Here is a 20164-nt window from a genome sequence, read left to right as displayed (position 1 = left end):
CGTGTGTACAGAGGACTATCAGTTATCGTTGTGTACAGAGGACTATCAGTTACAGTCGTGTACAGAGGACTATTAGTTACAGTCGTGTACAGAGGACTATTAGTTATCGTTGTGTACAGAGGACTATCAGTTACCGTTGTGTACAGAGGACTATCAGTTACCGTTGTGTACAGAGGACTATCAGTTACCGTTGTTTACAGAGGACTATTAGTTATCGTTGTGTACAGAGGACTATCAGTTACAGTCGTGTACAGAGGACTATCAGTTACCGTCGTGTACAGAGGGCTATCAGTTACAGTCGTGTACAGAGGACTATCAGTTACAGTCGTGTACAGAGGGCTATCAGTTACAGTCGTGTACAGAGGACTATCAGTGGGCAAACACAAATCTGTAGCACTGCAAAATATAAATATGTCCAGCTGAATAATTTAAAGGGATGTGAAAGTCAAATTGTTACAATATTTCTTTGCCTACATGAACATATGTTTGAAAATTGCTCAAATACCTTAAATTTTTAAATCAGAGCAGTTTTAGTGAAATCCGCTCTGCAAAATTGGTCTTTTTCCAAACCCACCATAAGGCTAATTAGCATTCGCCAATCACGGTGGTGAATCAGATTCTCAGCACATGCGTAGCATGCCCAGGAGTAAAGTGTGGACGTCACAAACTCTGTGGTCATGTGACCGCATTGTAATCAGATCGGATACAGTTCTGTGAATTATTAGCACCAAGAGAGATCGCAGCGCATTGAGGCACAATTTGATTTAACTCACTAGTCAGTAAGACCGATTTAAATACATTTAAATCATGGTTTTCATTTTCAGAATACGTTTTCAGATTATTTTTTCCAGTTATATCAGACCATTACTAATTTGGTTATATGCATAGATAGATGACTGAAATGAATGAAATTACTTGGAGGTGAACTATCTCCAGTTTAATTGGTTAATCATTCATATTTGGTCAACTTTTCACCTGAACTTTATAGGAAAAAAAAAATAATGATGATTACATTAATAATAACAATTGAAATAGTTTTATTTAACTAAAAAAATAACATTTTTCATATTTAATTCTTGCCCCTCCCTCCTCACACTTAGGTCCTTGTGCAGATCAATTCCACTACAAACTATTCAGTGAGCTTCCTGAAACGTAGTATGGGTTGATTCTGTGCACATATATTTACAGGGGAGCAATGGCATTAAACAGACAGTAAAGTCAAAATTAAACTTTCATGATTCAGAAAGAATATGCAAATGTTAACAATTTTCCAATTGACTTCACCTAATTTGCTTTGTTCTCTTGGTATCTATTGTTGAAAAGCCTGCCTAGGTAGGCTCAGAAGCAATGCACTACTGTGTGCTAGCTGCATGTCACATTCTTACCCAATGTATTCAGCTAGGCCCCAGTAGAGCATTGCTCGCCTTCAACTAAGGATTCCATGAGAATGAAGCAAATCTGACAATAGAAGTAAACCAGTAAATTGTATGCTCTGAAACCTAAACGTTTTCTCTCGTGATTATGTCCCTTTAAGGTCTATTTATCCACTCTGTGTGTTCATTTTATAACATTTTGCTGTGAAGAAGGGGCAGGTTATTTCTGAAGACACAGAGAAATACAAAACCAATAATATGTGATATCTGCAAGATAGAAAACGTGTCCAAAATAATCTGACTGAAACCTCTGGGAGAGCACATGACATGAATGGGTTAATGGAATGAATTTACCACAAAAAAAACAAGCCATGAATATACAGCATCTTGCTATATAATTACACATTACAGCCATGAATATACAGCATCTTGCTATATAATTAGACATTACAGCCATGAATATACAGCATCTTGTTATATAATTACACATTATAGCCATGAATATACAGCATCTTGCTATATAATTACACATTATAGCCATGAATATACAGCATATTGCTATATAATTACACATTACAGCCATGAATATACAGCATCTTGTTATATAATTAGACATTACAACCATGAATATACAGCATCTTGTTATATAATTAGACATTATAGCCATGAATATACAGCATCTTGCTATATAATTAGACATTACAACCATGAATATACAGCATCTTGCTATATAATTACACATTACAACCATGAATATACAGCATCTTGCTATATAATTACACATTACAACCATGAATATACAGCATCTTGCTATATAATTACACATCACAACCATGAATATACAGCATCTTGCTATATAATTACACATCACAACCATGAATATACAGCATCTTGCTATATAATTACACATTATAGCCATGAATATACAGCATCTTGCTATATAATTAAACATTACAGCCATGAATATACAGCATCTTGCTATATAATTACACATTACAGCCATGAATATACAGCATCTTGCTATATAATTAGACATTATAGCCATGAATATACAGCATCTTGCTATATAATTAGACATTACAACCATGAATATACAGCATCTTGCTATATAATTACACATTATAGCCATGAATATACAGCATCTTGCTATATAATTACACATTACAACCATGAATATACAGCATCTTGTTATATAATTACACATCACAACCATGAATATACAGCATCTTGCTATATAATTACACATCACAACCATGAATATACAGCATCTTGCTATATAATTACACATTATAGCCATGAATATACAGCATCTTGCTATATAATTAAACATTACAGCCATGAATATACAGCATCTTGCTATATAATTACACATTAAAGCCATGAATATACAGCATCTTGCTATATAATTACACATTATAGCCATGAATATACAGCATCTTGCTATATAATTAGACATTACAGCCATGAATATACAGCATCTTGCTATATAATTACACATTATAGCCATGAATATACAGCATCTTGCTATATAATTACACATTACAGCCATGAGTATACAGCATCTTGCTATATAATTACACATTATAGCCATGAATATACAGCATCTTGCTATATAATTACACATTATAGCCATGAATATACAGCATCTTGCTATATAATTACACCTTATAGCCATAAATACACAGCATCTTGCTATATAATTAGACATTACAACCATGAATATACAGCATCTTGCTATATAATTACACATTACAGCCATGAATATACAGCATATTGCTATATTAGACATCACAACCATGAATATACAGCATCTTGCTATATAATTAGACATTACAGCCATGAATATACAGCATCTTGCTATATAATTAGACATTACAGCCATGAATATACAGCATCTTGCTATATAATTAGATATTACAGCCATGAATATACAGCATCTTGCTATATAATTACACATTATAGCCATGAATATACAGCATCTTGCTATATAATTAGACATTACAGCCATGAATATACAGCATCTTGCTATATAATTACACAATACAGCCATGAATATACAGCATCTTGCTATATAATTACACATTACAGCCATGAATATACAGCATCTTGCTATATAATTACACATTACAGCCATGAATATACAGCATCTTGCTATATAATTACACATTATAGCCATGAATATACAGCATCTTGCTAAATAATTACACATTACAGCCATGAATATACAGCATCTTGCTATATAATTACACATTACAGCCATGAATATACAGCATCTTGCTATATAATTAGACATTATAGCCATGAATATACAGCATCTTGCTATATAATTAGACATTATAGCCATGAATATACAGCATCTTGCTATATAATTAGACATTATAGCCATGAATATACAGCATCTTGCTATATAATTAGACATTATAGCCATGAATATGCAGCATCTTGCTATATAATTACACATTACAGCCATGAATATACTGCATCTTGCTATATAATTACACATTATAGCCATGAATACACAGCATCTTGCTATATAATTAGACATTACAACCATGAATATACAGCATCTTGCTATATAATTAGACATCACAACCATGAATATACAGCATCTTGCTATATAATTAGACATTACAACCATGAATATACAGCATCTTGCTATATAATTAGACATTACAGCCATGAATATACAGCATCTTGCTATATAATTAGACATCACAACCATGAATATACAGCATCTTGCTATATAATTACACATTATAGCCATGAATATACAGCATCTTGCTATATAATTACACATTATAGCCATGAATATACAGCATCTTGCTATATAATTACACATTATAGCCATGAATATACAGCATATTGCTATATAATTAGACATTATAGCCATGAATATACAGCATCTTGCTATATAATTACACATTACAGCCATGAATATACAGCATCTTGCTATATAATTACACATTACAGCCATGAATATACAGCATCTTGCTATATAATTACGCATTATAGCCATGAATACACAGCATCTTGCTATATAATTAGACATCACAACCATGAATACACAGCATCTTGCTATATAATTAGACATCACAACCATGAATATACAGCATCTTGCTATATAATTAGACATCACAGCCATGAATATACAGCATCTTGCTATATAATTACACATTATAGCCATGAATATACAGCATCTTGCTATATAATTAGACATTACAGCCATGAATATACAGCATCTTGCTATATAATTACACAATACAGCCATGAATATACAGCATCTTGCTATATAATTACACATTACAGCCATGAATATACAGCATCTTGCTATATAATTAGACATTACAGCCATGAATATACAGCATCTTGCTATATAATTAGACATTACAACCATGAATATACAGCATCTTGCTATATAATTACACATTATAGCCATGAATATACAGCATCTTGCTATATAATTACACATTATAGCCATGAATATACAGCATCTTGCTATATAATTAGACATCACAGCCATGAATATACAGCATCTTGCTATATAATTACACATTATAGCCATGAATATACAGCATCTTGCTATATAATTACACATTATAGCCATGAATATACAGCATCTTGCTATATAATTACACATTATAGCCATGAATATACAGCATCTTGCTATATAATTACACATTATAGCCATGAATATACAGCATCTTGCTATATAATTAGACATTATAGCCATGAATATACAGCATCTTGTATATAATTACACATTACAGCCATGAATATACAGCATATTGCTATATAATTACACATTACACACATGAATATACAGCATCTCACTATATAATTACACATTACAGCCATGAATATACAGCATCTTGCTATATAATTACACACATGAATATACAGCATCTTGCTATATAATTACACATTACTGCCATGAATATACAGCATCTTGCTATATAATTACACATTAAAGCCATGAATACACAGCATCTTGCTATATAATTACACATTACAGCCATGAATATACAGCATCTTGCTATATAATTACACATTATAGCCATGAATATACAGCATCTTGCTATATAATTACACATTATAGCCATGAATATACAGCATCTTGCTATATAATTACACATTACAACCATGAATATACAGCATCTTGCTATATAATTACACATTACAGCCATGAATATACAGCATCTTGCTATATAATTAGACATCACAACCATGAATATACAGCATCTTGCTATATAATTACACATTACAGCCATGAATATACAGCATCTTGCTATATAATTAGACATCACAACCATGAATATACAGCATCTTGCTATATAATTACACATTATAGCCATGAATATACAGCATCTTGCTATATAAATAGACATTATAGCCATGAATATACAGCATCTTGCTATATAATTAGACATTATAGCCATGAATATACAGCATCTTGCTATATAATTACACATTACAGCCATGAATATACAGCATCTTGCTATATAATTAGACATTACAGCCATGAATATACAGCATCTTGCTATATAATTAGACATTATAGCCATGAATATACAGCATCTTGCTATATAATTACACATTACAGCCATGAATATACAGCATCTTGCTATATAATTACACATTATAGCCATGAATATACAGCATCTTGCTATATAATTAGACATTACAGCCATGAATATACAGCATCTTGCTATATAATTACACATTACAGTCATGAATATACAGCATCTTGCTATATAAATACACATTACAACCATGAATATACAGCATCTTGCTATATAATTACACATTACAGTCATGAATATACAGCATCTTGCTATATAATTACACATTATAGCCATGAATATACAGCATCTTGCTATATAATTAGACATCACAACCATGAATATACAGCATCTTGCTATATAATTAGACATTACAGCCATGAATATACAGCATCTTGCTATATAATTAGACATCACAGCCATGAATATACAGCATCTTGCTATATAATTAGACATTACAACCATGAATATACAGCATCTTGCTATATAATTACACATTATAGCCATGAATATACAGCATCTTGCTATATAATTAGACATCACAACCATGAATATACAGCATCTTGCTATATAATTAGACATTACAGCCATGAATATACAGCATCTTGCTATATAATTAGACATCACAGCCATGAATATACAGCATCTTGCTATATAATTAGACATTACAGCCATGAATATACATGTGAATTAACCAAGGTGAGGGGAGCTGACAGTGTGGGTTAAGAGAGTTGTATCTAAGTGTTTATCACAATGTGTATTATCACAGTATTATTACAAAATAAAATAAAAAATAATTAAGCTTATATACAGATTGTATTTATTTAAAACACTTTAAAACAAGTTGAATATAAGTATAGAGCTCTAATACTTTAAAACATTAAAAACAGTGTACAATTATATAAGGACAACATTGGAGAATTATGAGCAGTCTTTTTGATTTGTTTTCAATTTGTTCATATAATTTGATCATATAATTTGATTGATTTCGTGTTTCGTTTAGAAAGTTTTTATATGAATGTTCTACTTTTACTCACGTTTTAGTCCTGAATAAAAAACTTTTTAAAGATGGCCTTAGTATATGTCCAGGATAGGCCGTTGAGGAGACAAAGGAAATAGGTGACTGTCTTATGTTTAAGACGCTCCTTCTCTAAAAAGGTCAGAATTGGCAACTTATGTATGGAAAAGTTGTAACGTTGTTTCTATTTTAGAAGATTCTTTTCTTTTCGTTCCAATTCTTAGATAGTCTTTTAGGAGGAGAGACAATTTGTGTCTCTATATTAGATATGTTTGGAGAATTCGATATGCTTAAGGTTTCTTTGCCGTTTTCACTCGTAAGTGTGTTGTTTGATAGAAAGATGGACTCGTTGGTCTCCGAGACTTTTTACCCTATTGATGTGGTAGATTTGATGTCTAGGGTTTGCAGGAGTCTCTAAGAGGCTTGTAGTGTTTGTTGGTATTATAATCTTTGGTCCAAATTGTGATCGTTGGTCTCTGAGACTGTTTACCCTATTGTTATGGTAGATTTGATGTTCATGGTTTGCTGGAGTCTCTAAGAGGCTTGAAGTATTTCTGGATAATACTATCTTGGATCCTGATATCGGTTTCGGAATACAGGTAATTTTACTTTGAAGGTTCTGAGGACCGGGACAATTTTATCTGTCCGTAGAGGTTCCTTGTAGTGAACTGCTTCTTCTTACGTTTGTCAGCGTTCAAACGTTAGATATGGTGAAGGAACTTCAAAAACCAATACACACTACATCAGAATGGCATTAGAATAACGGCTCCACAAGTGGCTCCACGAACCTGGTGATTTTGGCCTCATAACTTGTGTGCATGTTATGAGGTCAAAATCACCAGGTTCGTGGAGCCACTTGTGGAGCCGTTATTCTAATGCCATTCTGATGTAGTGTGTATTGGTTTTTGAAGTTCCTTCACCATATCTAACGTTTGAACGCTGACAAACGTAAGAAGAAGCAGTTCACTACAAGGAACCTCTACGGACAGATAAAATTGTCCCGGTCCTCAGAACCTTCAAAGTAAAATTACCTGTATTCCGAAACCGATATCAGGATCCAAGATAGTATTATCCAGAAATACTTCAAGCCTCTTAGAGACTCCAGCAAACCCTGAACATCAAATCTACCATAACAATAGGGTAAACAGTCTCAGAGACCAACGATCACAATTTGGACCAAAGATTATAATACCAACAAACACTACAAGCCTCTTAGAGACTCCTGCAAACCCTAGACATCAAATCTACCACATCAATAGGGTAAAAAGTCTCGGAGACCAACGAGTCCATCTTTCTATCAAACAACACACTTACGAGTGAAAACGGCAAAGAAACCTTAAGCATATCGAATTCTCCAAACATATCTAATATAGAGACACAAATTGTCTCTCCTCCTAAAAGACTATCTAAGAATTGGAACGAAAAGAAAAGAATCTTCTAAAATAGAAACAACGTTACAACTTTTCCTTACATAAGTTGCCAATTCTGCCCTTTTTAGAGAAGGAGCGTCTTAAACATAAGACAGTCACCTATTTCCTTTGTCTCCTCAACGGCCTATCCTGGACATATACTAAGGCCATCTTTAAAAAGTTTTTTATTCAGGACTAAAACGTGAGTAAAAGTAGAACATTCATATAAAAACTTTCTAAACGAAACACGAAATCAATCAAATTATATGATCAAATTATATGAACAAATTGAAAACAAATCAAAAAGACTGCTCATAAATCTCCAATGTTGTCCTTATATAATTGTACACTGTTTTTAATGTTTTAAAGTATTAGAGCTCTATACTTATATTCAACTTGTTTTAAAGTGTTTTAAATAAATACAATCTGTATATAAGCTTAATTATTTTTTATTTTATTTTGTAATAATACTGTGATAATACACATTGTGATAAACACTTAGATACAACTCTCTTAACCCACACTGTCAGCTCCCCTCACCTTGGTTAATTCACATTTCATCTCTAGACAGTCGTTTGAAGGAACAACTGTCAATAATTGTAGGGTACAGAGCGTGGTTACAAAAACTATTTTCTTTAGATAAAAATTATTTATCTCTAAATATACACACACTAGGTGCACTCACTCTATACCTGTTCCTCCTAAGCCATGAATATACAGCATCTTGCTATATAATTAGACATTACAGCCATGAATATACAGCATCTTGCTATATAATTAGACATTACAGCCATGAATATACAGCATCTTGCTATATAATTAGACATTACAGCCATGAATATACAGCATCTTGCTATATAATTACACATTATAGCCATGAATATACAGCACCTTGCTATATAATTAGACATTATAGCCATGAATATACAGCATCTTGCTATATAATTAGACATTACAGCCATGAATATACAGCATCTTGCTATATAATTACACATTACAGCCATGAATATACAGCATATTGCTATATAATTACACATTACAGCCATGAATATACAGCATCTTGCTATATAATTAGACATGACAACCATGAATATACAGCATCTTGCTATATAATTAGACATCACAACCATGAATATACAGCATCTTGCTATATAATTAGACATCACAACCATGAATATACAACATCTTGCTATATAATTACACATTACAGCCATGAATATACAGCATCTTGCTATATAATTACACATTACACACATGAATATACAGCATCTCACTATATAATTACACATTACACACATGAATATACAGCATCTCACTATATAATTACACATTACAGCCATGAATATACAGCATCTTGCTATATAATTAGACATCACAACCATGAATATACAGCATCTTGCTATAGAATTAGACATTATAGCCATGAATATACAGCATCTTGCTATATAATTACACATTACAGCCATGAATATACAGCATCTTGCTATATAATTACACATTACAGCCATGAATATACAGCATCTCGCTATATAATTACACATTACACACATGAATATACAGCATCTCACTATATAATTACACATTACAGCCATGAATATACAGCATCTTGCTATATAATTAGACATTATAGCCATGAATATACAGCATCTTGCTATATAATTAGACATCACAACCATGAATATACAGCATCTTGCTATAGAATTAGACATTATAGCCATGAATATACAGCATCTTGCTATATAATTACACATTACAGCCATGAATATACAGCATCTTGCTATATAATTACACATTACAGCCATGAATATACAGCATCTTGCTTTATAATTACACATTACAACCATGAATATACAGCATCTTGCTATATAATTACACATTACAACCATGAATATACAGCATCTTGCTATATAATTACACATTATAGCCATGAATATACAGCATCTTGCTATATAATTAGACATTATAGCCATGAATATACAGCATCTTGCTATATAATTACACATTACAGCCATGAATACACAGCATCTTGCTATATAATTAGACATTATAGCCATGAATATACAGCATCTTGCTATATAATTACACATTACAACCATGAATATACAGCATCTTGCTATATAATTACACATTATAGCCATGAATATACAGCATCTTGCTATATAATTACACATTACAGCCATGAATATACAGCATCTTGCTATATAATTAGACATCACAACCATGAATATACAGCATCTTGCTATATAATTACACATTACAACCATGAATATACAGCATCTTGCTATATAATTACACATTACAGCCATGAATATACAGCATCTTGCTATATAATTACACATTATAGCCATGAATATACAGCATCTTGCTATATAATTACACATTATAGCCATGAATATACAGCATCTTGCTATATAATTACACATTATAGCCATGAATATACAGCATCTTGCTATATAATTAGACATTATAGCCATGAATATACAGCATCTTGCTATATAATTAGACATTACAGCCATGAATATACAGCATCTTGCTATATAATTACACATTACAACCATGAATATACAGCATCTTGCTATATAATTACACATTATAGCCATGAATATACAGCATCTTGCTATATAATTAGACATTACAGCCATGAATATACAGCATCTTGCTATATAATTACACATTACAACCATGAATATACAGCATCTTGCTATATAATTACACATTATAGCCATGAATATACAGCATCTTGCTATATAATTAGACATTACAGCCATGAATATACAGCATCTTGCTATATAATTACACATTACAACCATGAATATACAGCATCTTGCTATATAATTACACATTACAGGCATGAATATACAGCATCTTGCTATATTAGACATCACAACCATGAATATACAGCATCTTGCTATATAATTAGACATTGCAGCCATTAATATACAGCATATTGCTATATAATTAGACATTGCAGCCATGAATATACAGCATCTTGCTATATTAGACATTACAACCATGAATATACAGCATCTTGCTATATAATTAGACATTGCAGCCATTAATATACAGAATATTGCTATATAATTAGACAGTACAGCCATGAATATACAGCATCTTGCTATATAATTACACATTACAGCCATGAATATACAGCATCTTGCTATATAATTACACATTACAGCCATGAATATACAGCATCTTGCTATATAATTAGACATTACAACCATGAATATACAGTATATTGCTATATAATTACACATTATAGCCATGAATATACAGCATATTGCTATATAATTAGACATTACAGCCATGAATATACAGCATCTTGCTATATAATTAGACATTGCAGCCATGAATATACAGCATCTTGCTATATAATTACACATTACAACCATGAATATACAGCATCTTGCTATATAATTAGACATTACAACCATGAATATACAGTATATTGCTATATAATTACACATTACAGCCATGAATATACAGCATCTTGCTATATAATTAGACATTACAACCATGAATATACAGCATCTTGCTATATAATTACACATTACAACCATGAATATACAGCATCTTGCTATATAATTAGACATTACAACCATGAATATACAGTATATTGCTATATAATTAGACATTACAGCCATGAATATACAGCATCTTGCTATATAATTAGACATTACAGCCATGAGTATACAGCATCTTGCTATATAATTAGACATCACAACCATGAATATACAGCATCTTGCTATATAATAAATAGCTAATATATAAATATAGCTAATCTATATTTCAGGATGAATAATCTTTGGATCCACAAAGAAGATAAACACATAGTTAAAGCATATTTTGGAAGCCGCAGAGTACTTGTCTTTAGCAGGCACAGGTGATTGGTGGGTTGTGTGACCGCCGCTTCTGATTGGGTTATCGGCTGCTTCCTGCTTGGGACTAGCAATTCTCTGCAACTCCCAAGCAGTACTATAACCCATTTGCAGGGTTGATAGAGCTATAATTACATTCTATAAACAATTAACGCATTTCATTTGTGTACTACAATGTCCCTTTAAAGGGACACTCAAGTCAAAATAAACTTTTATTATTCAGATAGAGCAAAAGTTTTAAGTCACTTTCCAATTTACTTCCATTATCAAATTTTGCTCAGTCTTTTTATATGCACACTCTCTGGGGAACAAGATCCTATTGAGCATGTGCACAAGCTCACAGGGTATACGTTTACTTGTCTGTGATTGGCTGATGTTTGTCACATGATACAGGGGCCAGAAAATGGGAGAAAAATAAAATTTGTCAGAAATAAAAATCTACTGCTTATTTGAAATTCAGAGTAAGTTATTGCATTGTGTTTTTATTACGTACTTGCTAATCTTGCAATTGTACTGCATTGAGTGGTCCTTTTTATTAGGATCTGAATGTTCCTTTTACTAATACAACATTTTATTTATTTCCTTTGGATAGTAAAAAAAAGTGCTACAAATTTATTATCATATAATTACGTCCTACGCATGCAGAGCAAATATGGAGTTGCAAATAAAGCACAGAACTCATTGAGCAGCCTGCTGTATTGCTAAATTGTGCACAGAAATCAATGACAGATACGCACCTCATTGTAAAAAAAATGCACAGTGTGATTGTTGAGTTTCAGAGACAGCGTTTTCAGGAAGTAAATATAATAAGCCATGATCTCTTCATCCGAAAAGTCAAACTTGTGCACGATGATGGAATTCACATGGTTGTTAGACAGCAAGTAATCTGTAGGTAAGAGAGAACACGGTGCGGGTAATGTGTTATGGTGAGTTTATATGCTGACCTAATGCAGAAACATAAAATATGTTTACCTGATAATTTCATTTTCTTCTGAAGGGAAGAGTCCACAGCTGCATTTGGTACTTTTGGGAAAAACAAACCCTGAACACCAGGAGGAGGCAAAGACACCCCAGCCAAAGGCTTAAATACCTCCCCCACTTCCCTCATCCCCCAGTCATTCTGCCAAGGGAACAAGGAACAGTAAGAGAAATATCAGGGTGAAAAAAAAAAAGTGCCAGAAGAACAAAAAATTACAGCCGCCTCATAGATAAACACGGCGGGAGCTAGGGACTCTTCCCTTCAGCAGCCACAGTTGTGTTCACTTTTGGGAAAACAATACCCAAGCTAGAGGACACTGAATGCAAACAACGGGTGGGTAAAAAAGGCGGCCCCTTCGGAAGGCACCACAGCCTGATTACTCGACACCCTAAAAAAGTATAGACGACACGGGTGAAAATTTGAAGTCCAGTTAACTGCACATTAAGTACACCACCAGCGAAGCCAAACTAAACCACTCAGTCTCAGAGTCCGTCAAGCCCAAACAACCTCTGAGGAGTCAGCCCCTCGGATCACGACTCCCATGAAGGTACCCGGCCAAGACAAGGACCGTCATCTGCCCCCAAAAAGGAGAACAAATTCTCAGGAAAAACCCAAAGGATCATTTCACTCTGCACAACATAGAACAACCCAAGGTTGTCGTACAATAACCACGCCCAGGGAGACAAACTCCCTAGAAACACAAGGACCAAAGAAAAAGAGATCCATACACAAGGAAACATGTCCCAAAAAGGACTTGAGGAACACCCTCATATCCCTGAACCTGTACCATACCCTAAGGTACTCCAGGAAAAACATGAGTTCCCTGTGGCCTCATAACAGATCTAGACCTGCAAGCTAGACAGGAGAAACAGTAAAAATAGGATAACTATCCCAGCAGCTAGTAAAGAGTTCACCAAAAAGAACATCAACCGTCAGAACAGGAACTCCCAATGACCAGCTTCCAGTAGAAAGCTGACTCACCGTTGCTAAATCCAAACACTGAAAGGCGTTTCAAAGCTTGCTAAAACCCAGTCAAAGTGCAATTAGCTGTAGCTGGTTACACCCTCAAAGTGCAATAGCTGTCGCTGGATTCAGCTGTAAACCTTCCAAGGGCTCAAAGCCCTCCGAATATTGGGCTCTCAGGAGCGCCCCCTCCCAGCACCAGACGCCATTGGAAAAAAGGAGGACAACCAAAGACCTCCCACAAAGGAGAAACCGACTCTAAAGGAAACGGTCAACTCTGCACAGAGTAACCGACCCCCAATCTTCCCTCTAAGATAATGGTCCTAGCACAAAGGATAGTCAAAGACCAAAGACAATAGTCCCAGACTTCCGGAAGAGAAAGGAAGGGTCAATGAAGGAACAAAGCCCCCGGTTAGACCGCTGACCGTTACTACAAACGGCATGCTACCATGAGTCAGGATAGACATTGTGCTTGGGTACAAAACCCCCTACACAGCTGTCTTCTCTAAAAACAAGGAACACTTCCCAAGGGAAGAAGGCCTTCAGACTCTCATCATCCATATATCAGAATCCAACATATAGCAGGAGACCCATAGGGATCAAACCCTCAGCCTCCAGCTGCAGGAACAGAGGAACCAGTCACTACATCGCAACTCCCCTTCCAGGATTCTGAAACACCAGAAGGGAAAAGACCCTTACAAAGCAAGATACCAAGAACCCACAGGTCGCTCCAAATGCTAAAGGTAACTCAGAACCCGGAGAACCCAACCCCCGCTCTAGAAGAGAAGGGAATTAAACAACGGAAAACCACCCTACCAGGTGAGACCCCTCAGCCATATCGCCAACCCAGTTGAAGATACCTGGAGTCTACAGGAACAGCGTAAATACGCCAGAAGACCAGTAGGGAACCGTCAGAAGGACCTAAAGCCTAAGCCACAGACAGATAGGCATCTCTCACAGAGCCCCAACCCCTACGGAAAGAGGTCTTTGGGACCCCAAACATCTAGTGTGAAATCAAACCGTCCACACCCATCCAAGGAGAGACACAGACCTAGGTCAGGGTCCTCGAAAAAGAAATCGATCGAATATCCAACTTCCAGAAGAACCCTAAGCTGCCTCCTACAAAGGAGGAGAGCATCTAAAGTCTTTAGACTTGGCGATCTAGCAATAGCATCAAACCCAAGAGTCAAAAAGGACTCTTTAACGGTCTAAGATAAGATTCAGCACCCAAGGCACTTGGATCTCAAAGAAATCTCGTAGGCAAGCGTCAACATGTGTTACACACAGAGACAAGGTAGCAACCAACACCCGAAGGTGAATGAGAACCAAGTACCCTGCTCGCCATCCCAGAGAATCAAAACATAAAACACCGCCCACGAAGCCCCTAACGGAGCATCAAGAATAAATGGTCAACTACCTGACCCCAGAAATGCGGCCCTATGTAACCGACCTCGCCTCTGCACTGACAAGCCCCAAGGTTAGAGTTGCAACAAGGACGTAAAGACACCCGAACGTTGAGACCATGGTCAGACCAAGGGTATTGGAAGAGAAAACAGCTGGAGATCCTTGAAGGATCTATCTTCCAAGAATCTTCTTTAAGCAGGCAAAAGCTGGAGCTTCGCAGCTCCCCACAGAAGGCAGGGAAACCCTGCACCAGCTCTTAGAGTATCACAACTCTGAGCAGAGGAAGAACATGCCTGAACTAGAAAAACATAATTCTATTATTCAACAAGTGCACAACTTCCGAGGAAGTGCCCACGCAACCTAAATCGCAAGTATCCGTTCAAGAGAAGAACGTTCATAAAAACAAAATTTTAACAGACATGAGCTTAAGAAAAAAACAAATTAAACACATCCATCCGGATCTAAAATTAAAATGAAGGCAGCACCCATCGGGTGAACGCCCAAGGTGAATGAGGGCGACAACGGGACCAGCCGATTAAAAGCCCCATTCAGCCAAGCTCAGAACTGGAACCGCAAAACATAAAGGAAAAGAAAAACTGCGACGTTAAGGAGATTGGCTTTATTCCCAAACGTCCTATCCCTTTTGCCATCCAGCTTCTAAGGCCTCGGATCCTTCAACATTGCCAAAACGTCTTAAAAGAACATGAAGGTGAGCCAGCCTATAACGGAAGGCAAAATCATCCCTCGCCGGATCAACTGAAGACCCTGGCCCCGATATAGGAGCCCCTGAAGCCTCAGGGGCCAACGCTTCCCCAGAAGGCCGAACTGAATCGGGCGATCCCACGCTCGACGAGCCCTGGTTAACGGTACATGGACAGTATCTTAGAAATATTTCACTTGGGAGATATAAATGATTCAGCGCTATAGAAATGGCCATGCGGAACCGAGCCGTAACCTCTGGAGGAAACAAGCCACCCTCCGGAGAAGGAGTAAAGGCCATAGGGACACCTGTTTGCTTAGCCGGGAAATGGACTGGGGCACTCGCTTCACGGGTCATTGAAACCTCGGAGGTGGAGGGCTCAACGAACTCTAAGCTCCCTGCTTTGGGAGAAGAGAGTACTCTAGAATGGCAATCAGAACATAACTGATGGGCAGTGATTACCCGGGCCATTTCATATACATCACAAGACACATCCTCCGTATCGGAGGCATCCATGTCTCGCATATCAGAATCTTCCATAATCTTGGGATTACAAAAATGACAAAAAACTAACCAGCACCCTTTAACACCCCCAATGGCTGGGGCACTCACCACCTCCTGTGAACCAGACAACGCACGAGCAAGACTCTCTCGGACACACACAGTCAGCATACGAAATTAACAACGCAACCGCACCCGTCACGAGGTGCACCGTGCCAGTCACGAAAAGGGCGCACAATCTAAAAAGATTGCGTCATTAAAAGAAGGCCGTTTTGTTCCGTAAAGGCCGTGACCCTTAGTATAGATACATATTTGCAGATAGAACCATATAACAAACATGATTAAAAGTCCCCCCTGTTCAATAACCCACCTCAGGAGATATTAACCCATGATTATTTATTAAGATAAAAGGAGTCCCACTGGGACCCTACCTTAACATTACATTCACATATCGAATAAAATGAAACGATCTTACCGGAATCTTCGCCGTGGAACAAGAACACTGCCCTTCAAGTGTGACAGATAGTAGCCTCGCTTCTGACATGGACTTGAGTGAAGAAAGGTAAGCAGCTAAACTCGTCAACGCGGATTACCAAGGAGCTGTTAATATGAGTCTGGATGGTTTCGCAGAAGAACTCCCTCTGCATCTCCGGACTCTAACTTTCACCCATGTTCCCACTGAGAGGCTGACAGGATTACTTATAACTCCAATCCCATTGCGAAGAGTACTAACCTCCATAAGAGATTATGTCAAACTTCTGACACTTCTCTGCCAACCTAGTGTGACAAAAGGCAAAGATTGACTGGGGGATGAGGGAAGTGGGAGAGGTATTTAAGCATTTGGCTGGGGTGTCTTTGCCTCCTCCTGGTGGCCAGGTTCTGTATTTCCCAAAAGTAATGAATGCAGCTGTTGACTCTTCCCTTTTAAGAAAAAATGAACAATTACTTGGTTTAGCTGTCCAGCGCCAAACTCACGGTCCTATCCAGTATCCAAATAACTCCAGTGATTACAATCAGGTCAAACCTGCGTGTGATGCCCAGACGGAAGGGCAGTGAGATTGTGACAGGACAGGCTTGTGTGATGCACAGACAGAAGGGCAGTGAGACAGTAACAGGACAGGCTTGTGTGACAGTTACAAGCACATAAGAGAGATGCAAACATTACAGACTATTACTCTGTCTTTTTGCTCTAAGATTACAAGGGCTCTGCAGCATTTTATGAAATCTGTCTACTACAAAGTGACACCAGCATATTATTAAGAACAAATATCAGATAAGACCCCTGGCTATGTCATTCCTTTATTTTTCCTTTATTTTCCCAAAAGCCTCAGTACCTCTGTCAGCTACAAGACCTCATTACACCCTTGGACCTGAAGCCCATCAACCATAGACATACATTAGCCACAGACGTGACCCCAAGGCCTCAACACCTCTGTCAGCTACAAGCCCTCGTTAGATCCCTGGCCCTGAAGCACATCAGCAATATCCATACATTAGCCACAGACGTGACCCAAAGGCCTCAATACCTCTGTTAGTTACAAGCCTTTATTAGACCCCTGGCCATGCAGTCCATCAGTCATATCCATTCATTAGCCATAGACCTACATTAGCCACATACGTAACCCAAAGGCCTCAATACCTCTGTCAGCTACAAGCCTTTATTAGACCCCTGGCCCTGAAGCCCATCAGCCATATACATACATTAGCCATACATGTGACCCAAGGCCTCAATACCACTGTCAGCTACAAGCCCTCATTACACCCCTGGCACTGAAGCCCATCAGCAATATCCATACATTAGCCACAGACGTGACCCCAAGGCCTCAATACCTCTGTCAGCTACAAGCCCTCATTAGACCCCTAGCCCTGCAGCATATAAGCCATAAAAATACATTAGCCACAGATCTGACCCCAAGGCCTCAATACCTCTGTCAGTTGCAAGCCCTCATTAGACTCCTGGCCCTGCAGCAAATCAGCCATATACATACATTAGCCACAGACGTGACCCCAAGGCCTCAATACCTCTGTCAGCTACAAACACTCATTAAACCCCTGGCCCTGAAGCCCATCAGCCATAGACATACATTAGCCACAGACGTGACCCCAAGGCCTCAATACCTCTGTCAGCTACAAGCCCTCGTTAGATCTCTGGCCCTGAAGCCCATCAGCCATATCCATTCATTAGCCATAGACCTACATTAGCCACATACGTGAACCAAAGGCCTCAATATCTCTGTCAGCTACAAACACTCATTAAACCCCAGGCCTGAAGCCCATCAGCCATAGACATACATTAGCCACAGACGTGACCCAAAGGCCTCAATACCTCTGTTAGTTACAAGCCTTTATTAGACCCCTGGCCCTGCAGTCCATCAACCATATCCATTCATTATCCATAGACCTACATTAGCCACATACGTAACCCAAAGGCCTCAATACCTCTGTCAGCTACAAGCCCTCATTACACCCCTGGCCCTGAAGCCCATCAGCATTATCCATACATTAGCCACAGACGTGACCCCAAGGCCTCAATACCCCTGTCAGCTACAAGCCCTTGTTAGATCCCTGGCCCTGAAGCACATCAGCAATATCCATACATTAGCCACAGACGTGACCCAAAGGCCTCAATACCTCTGTCAGCTACAAGCTTTTATTAGACCCCTGGTCCTGAAGCCCATCAGCCATATACATACATTAGCCATACACATGACCCAAGGCCTCAATACCCCTGTCAGCTACAAGCCCTTGTTAGATCCCTGGCCCTGAAGCACATCAGCAATATCCATACAATAGCCACAGACGTGACCCAAAGGCCTCAATACCTCTGTTAGTTACAAGCCTTTATTAGACCCCTGGCCCTGCAGTCCATCAGCCATATCCATTCATTAGCCATAGACCTACATTAGCCACATACGTAACCCAAAGGCCTCAATACCTCTGTCAGCTACAAGCCTTTATTAGACCCCTGGTCCTGAAGCCCATCAGCCATATACATACATTAGCCATACACATGACCCAAGGCCTCAATACCTCTGTCAGCTACAAGCCCTCATTAGACCCCTGGCCCTGCAGCAAATAAGCCATATAAATACATTAGCCACAGATCTGACCCCAAGGCCTCAATACCTCTGTGAGCTACAAGCCCTCGTTAGATCCCTGGCCCTGAAGCCCATCAGCCATATCCATTCATTAGCCATAGACCTACATTAGCCACATACGTGAACCAAAGGCTTCAATATCTAGGTCAGCTACAAACACTCATTAAACCCCTGGCCCTGAAGCCCATCAGCCATACATACATTAGCCATACACGTGAACCAAGGCCTCAATACCTCTGTCAGTTGCAAGCCCTCATTAGACTCCTGGCCCTGCAGCAAATC

The 20164-nt window shown here is 37.4% G+C and overlaps 1 protein-coding gene across 1 annotated transcript in view; it reads right to left on the bottom strand.

The window, feature by feature from the left end:
• Positions 1-269: 269 nt before the first annotated feature.
• The window catches only part of LOC128643814 (protein CLEC16A-like), a gene marked incomplete at its 3' end in the record, with an annotated part of 25307 nt that continues 5412 nt past the window's right edge, over positions 270-20164 (bottom strand). Inside the window, exons 3-4 of the mRNA XM_053696638.1 lie at positions 12975-13123; positions 270-419 (exon numbers count right to left, since the gene is read on the bottom strand). Coding sequence (XP_053552613.1) covers positions 270-419; positions 12975-13123 — 299 coding nt within the window. The remainder of the gene's footprint in view (positions 420-12974; positions 13124-20164) is intronic.

This window comes from Bombina bombina, unplaced genomic scaffold (genome assembly GCF_027579735.1).
Source record: "Bombina bombina isolate aBomBom1 unplaced genomic scaffold, aBomBom1.pri scaffold_2057, whole genome shotgun sequence".
Lineage (NCBI taxonomy): Eukaryota > Metazoa > Chordata > Amphibia > Anura > Bombinatoridae > Bombina > Bombina bombina.
This window is presented reverse-complemented; position numbering and strand designations above follow the sequence as displayed.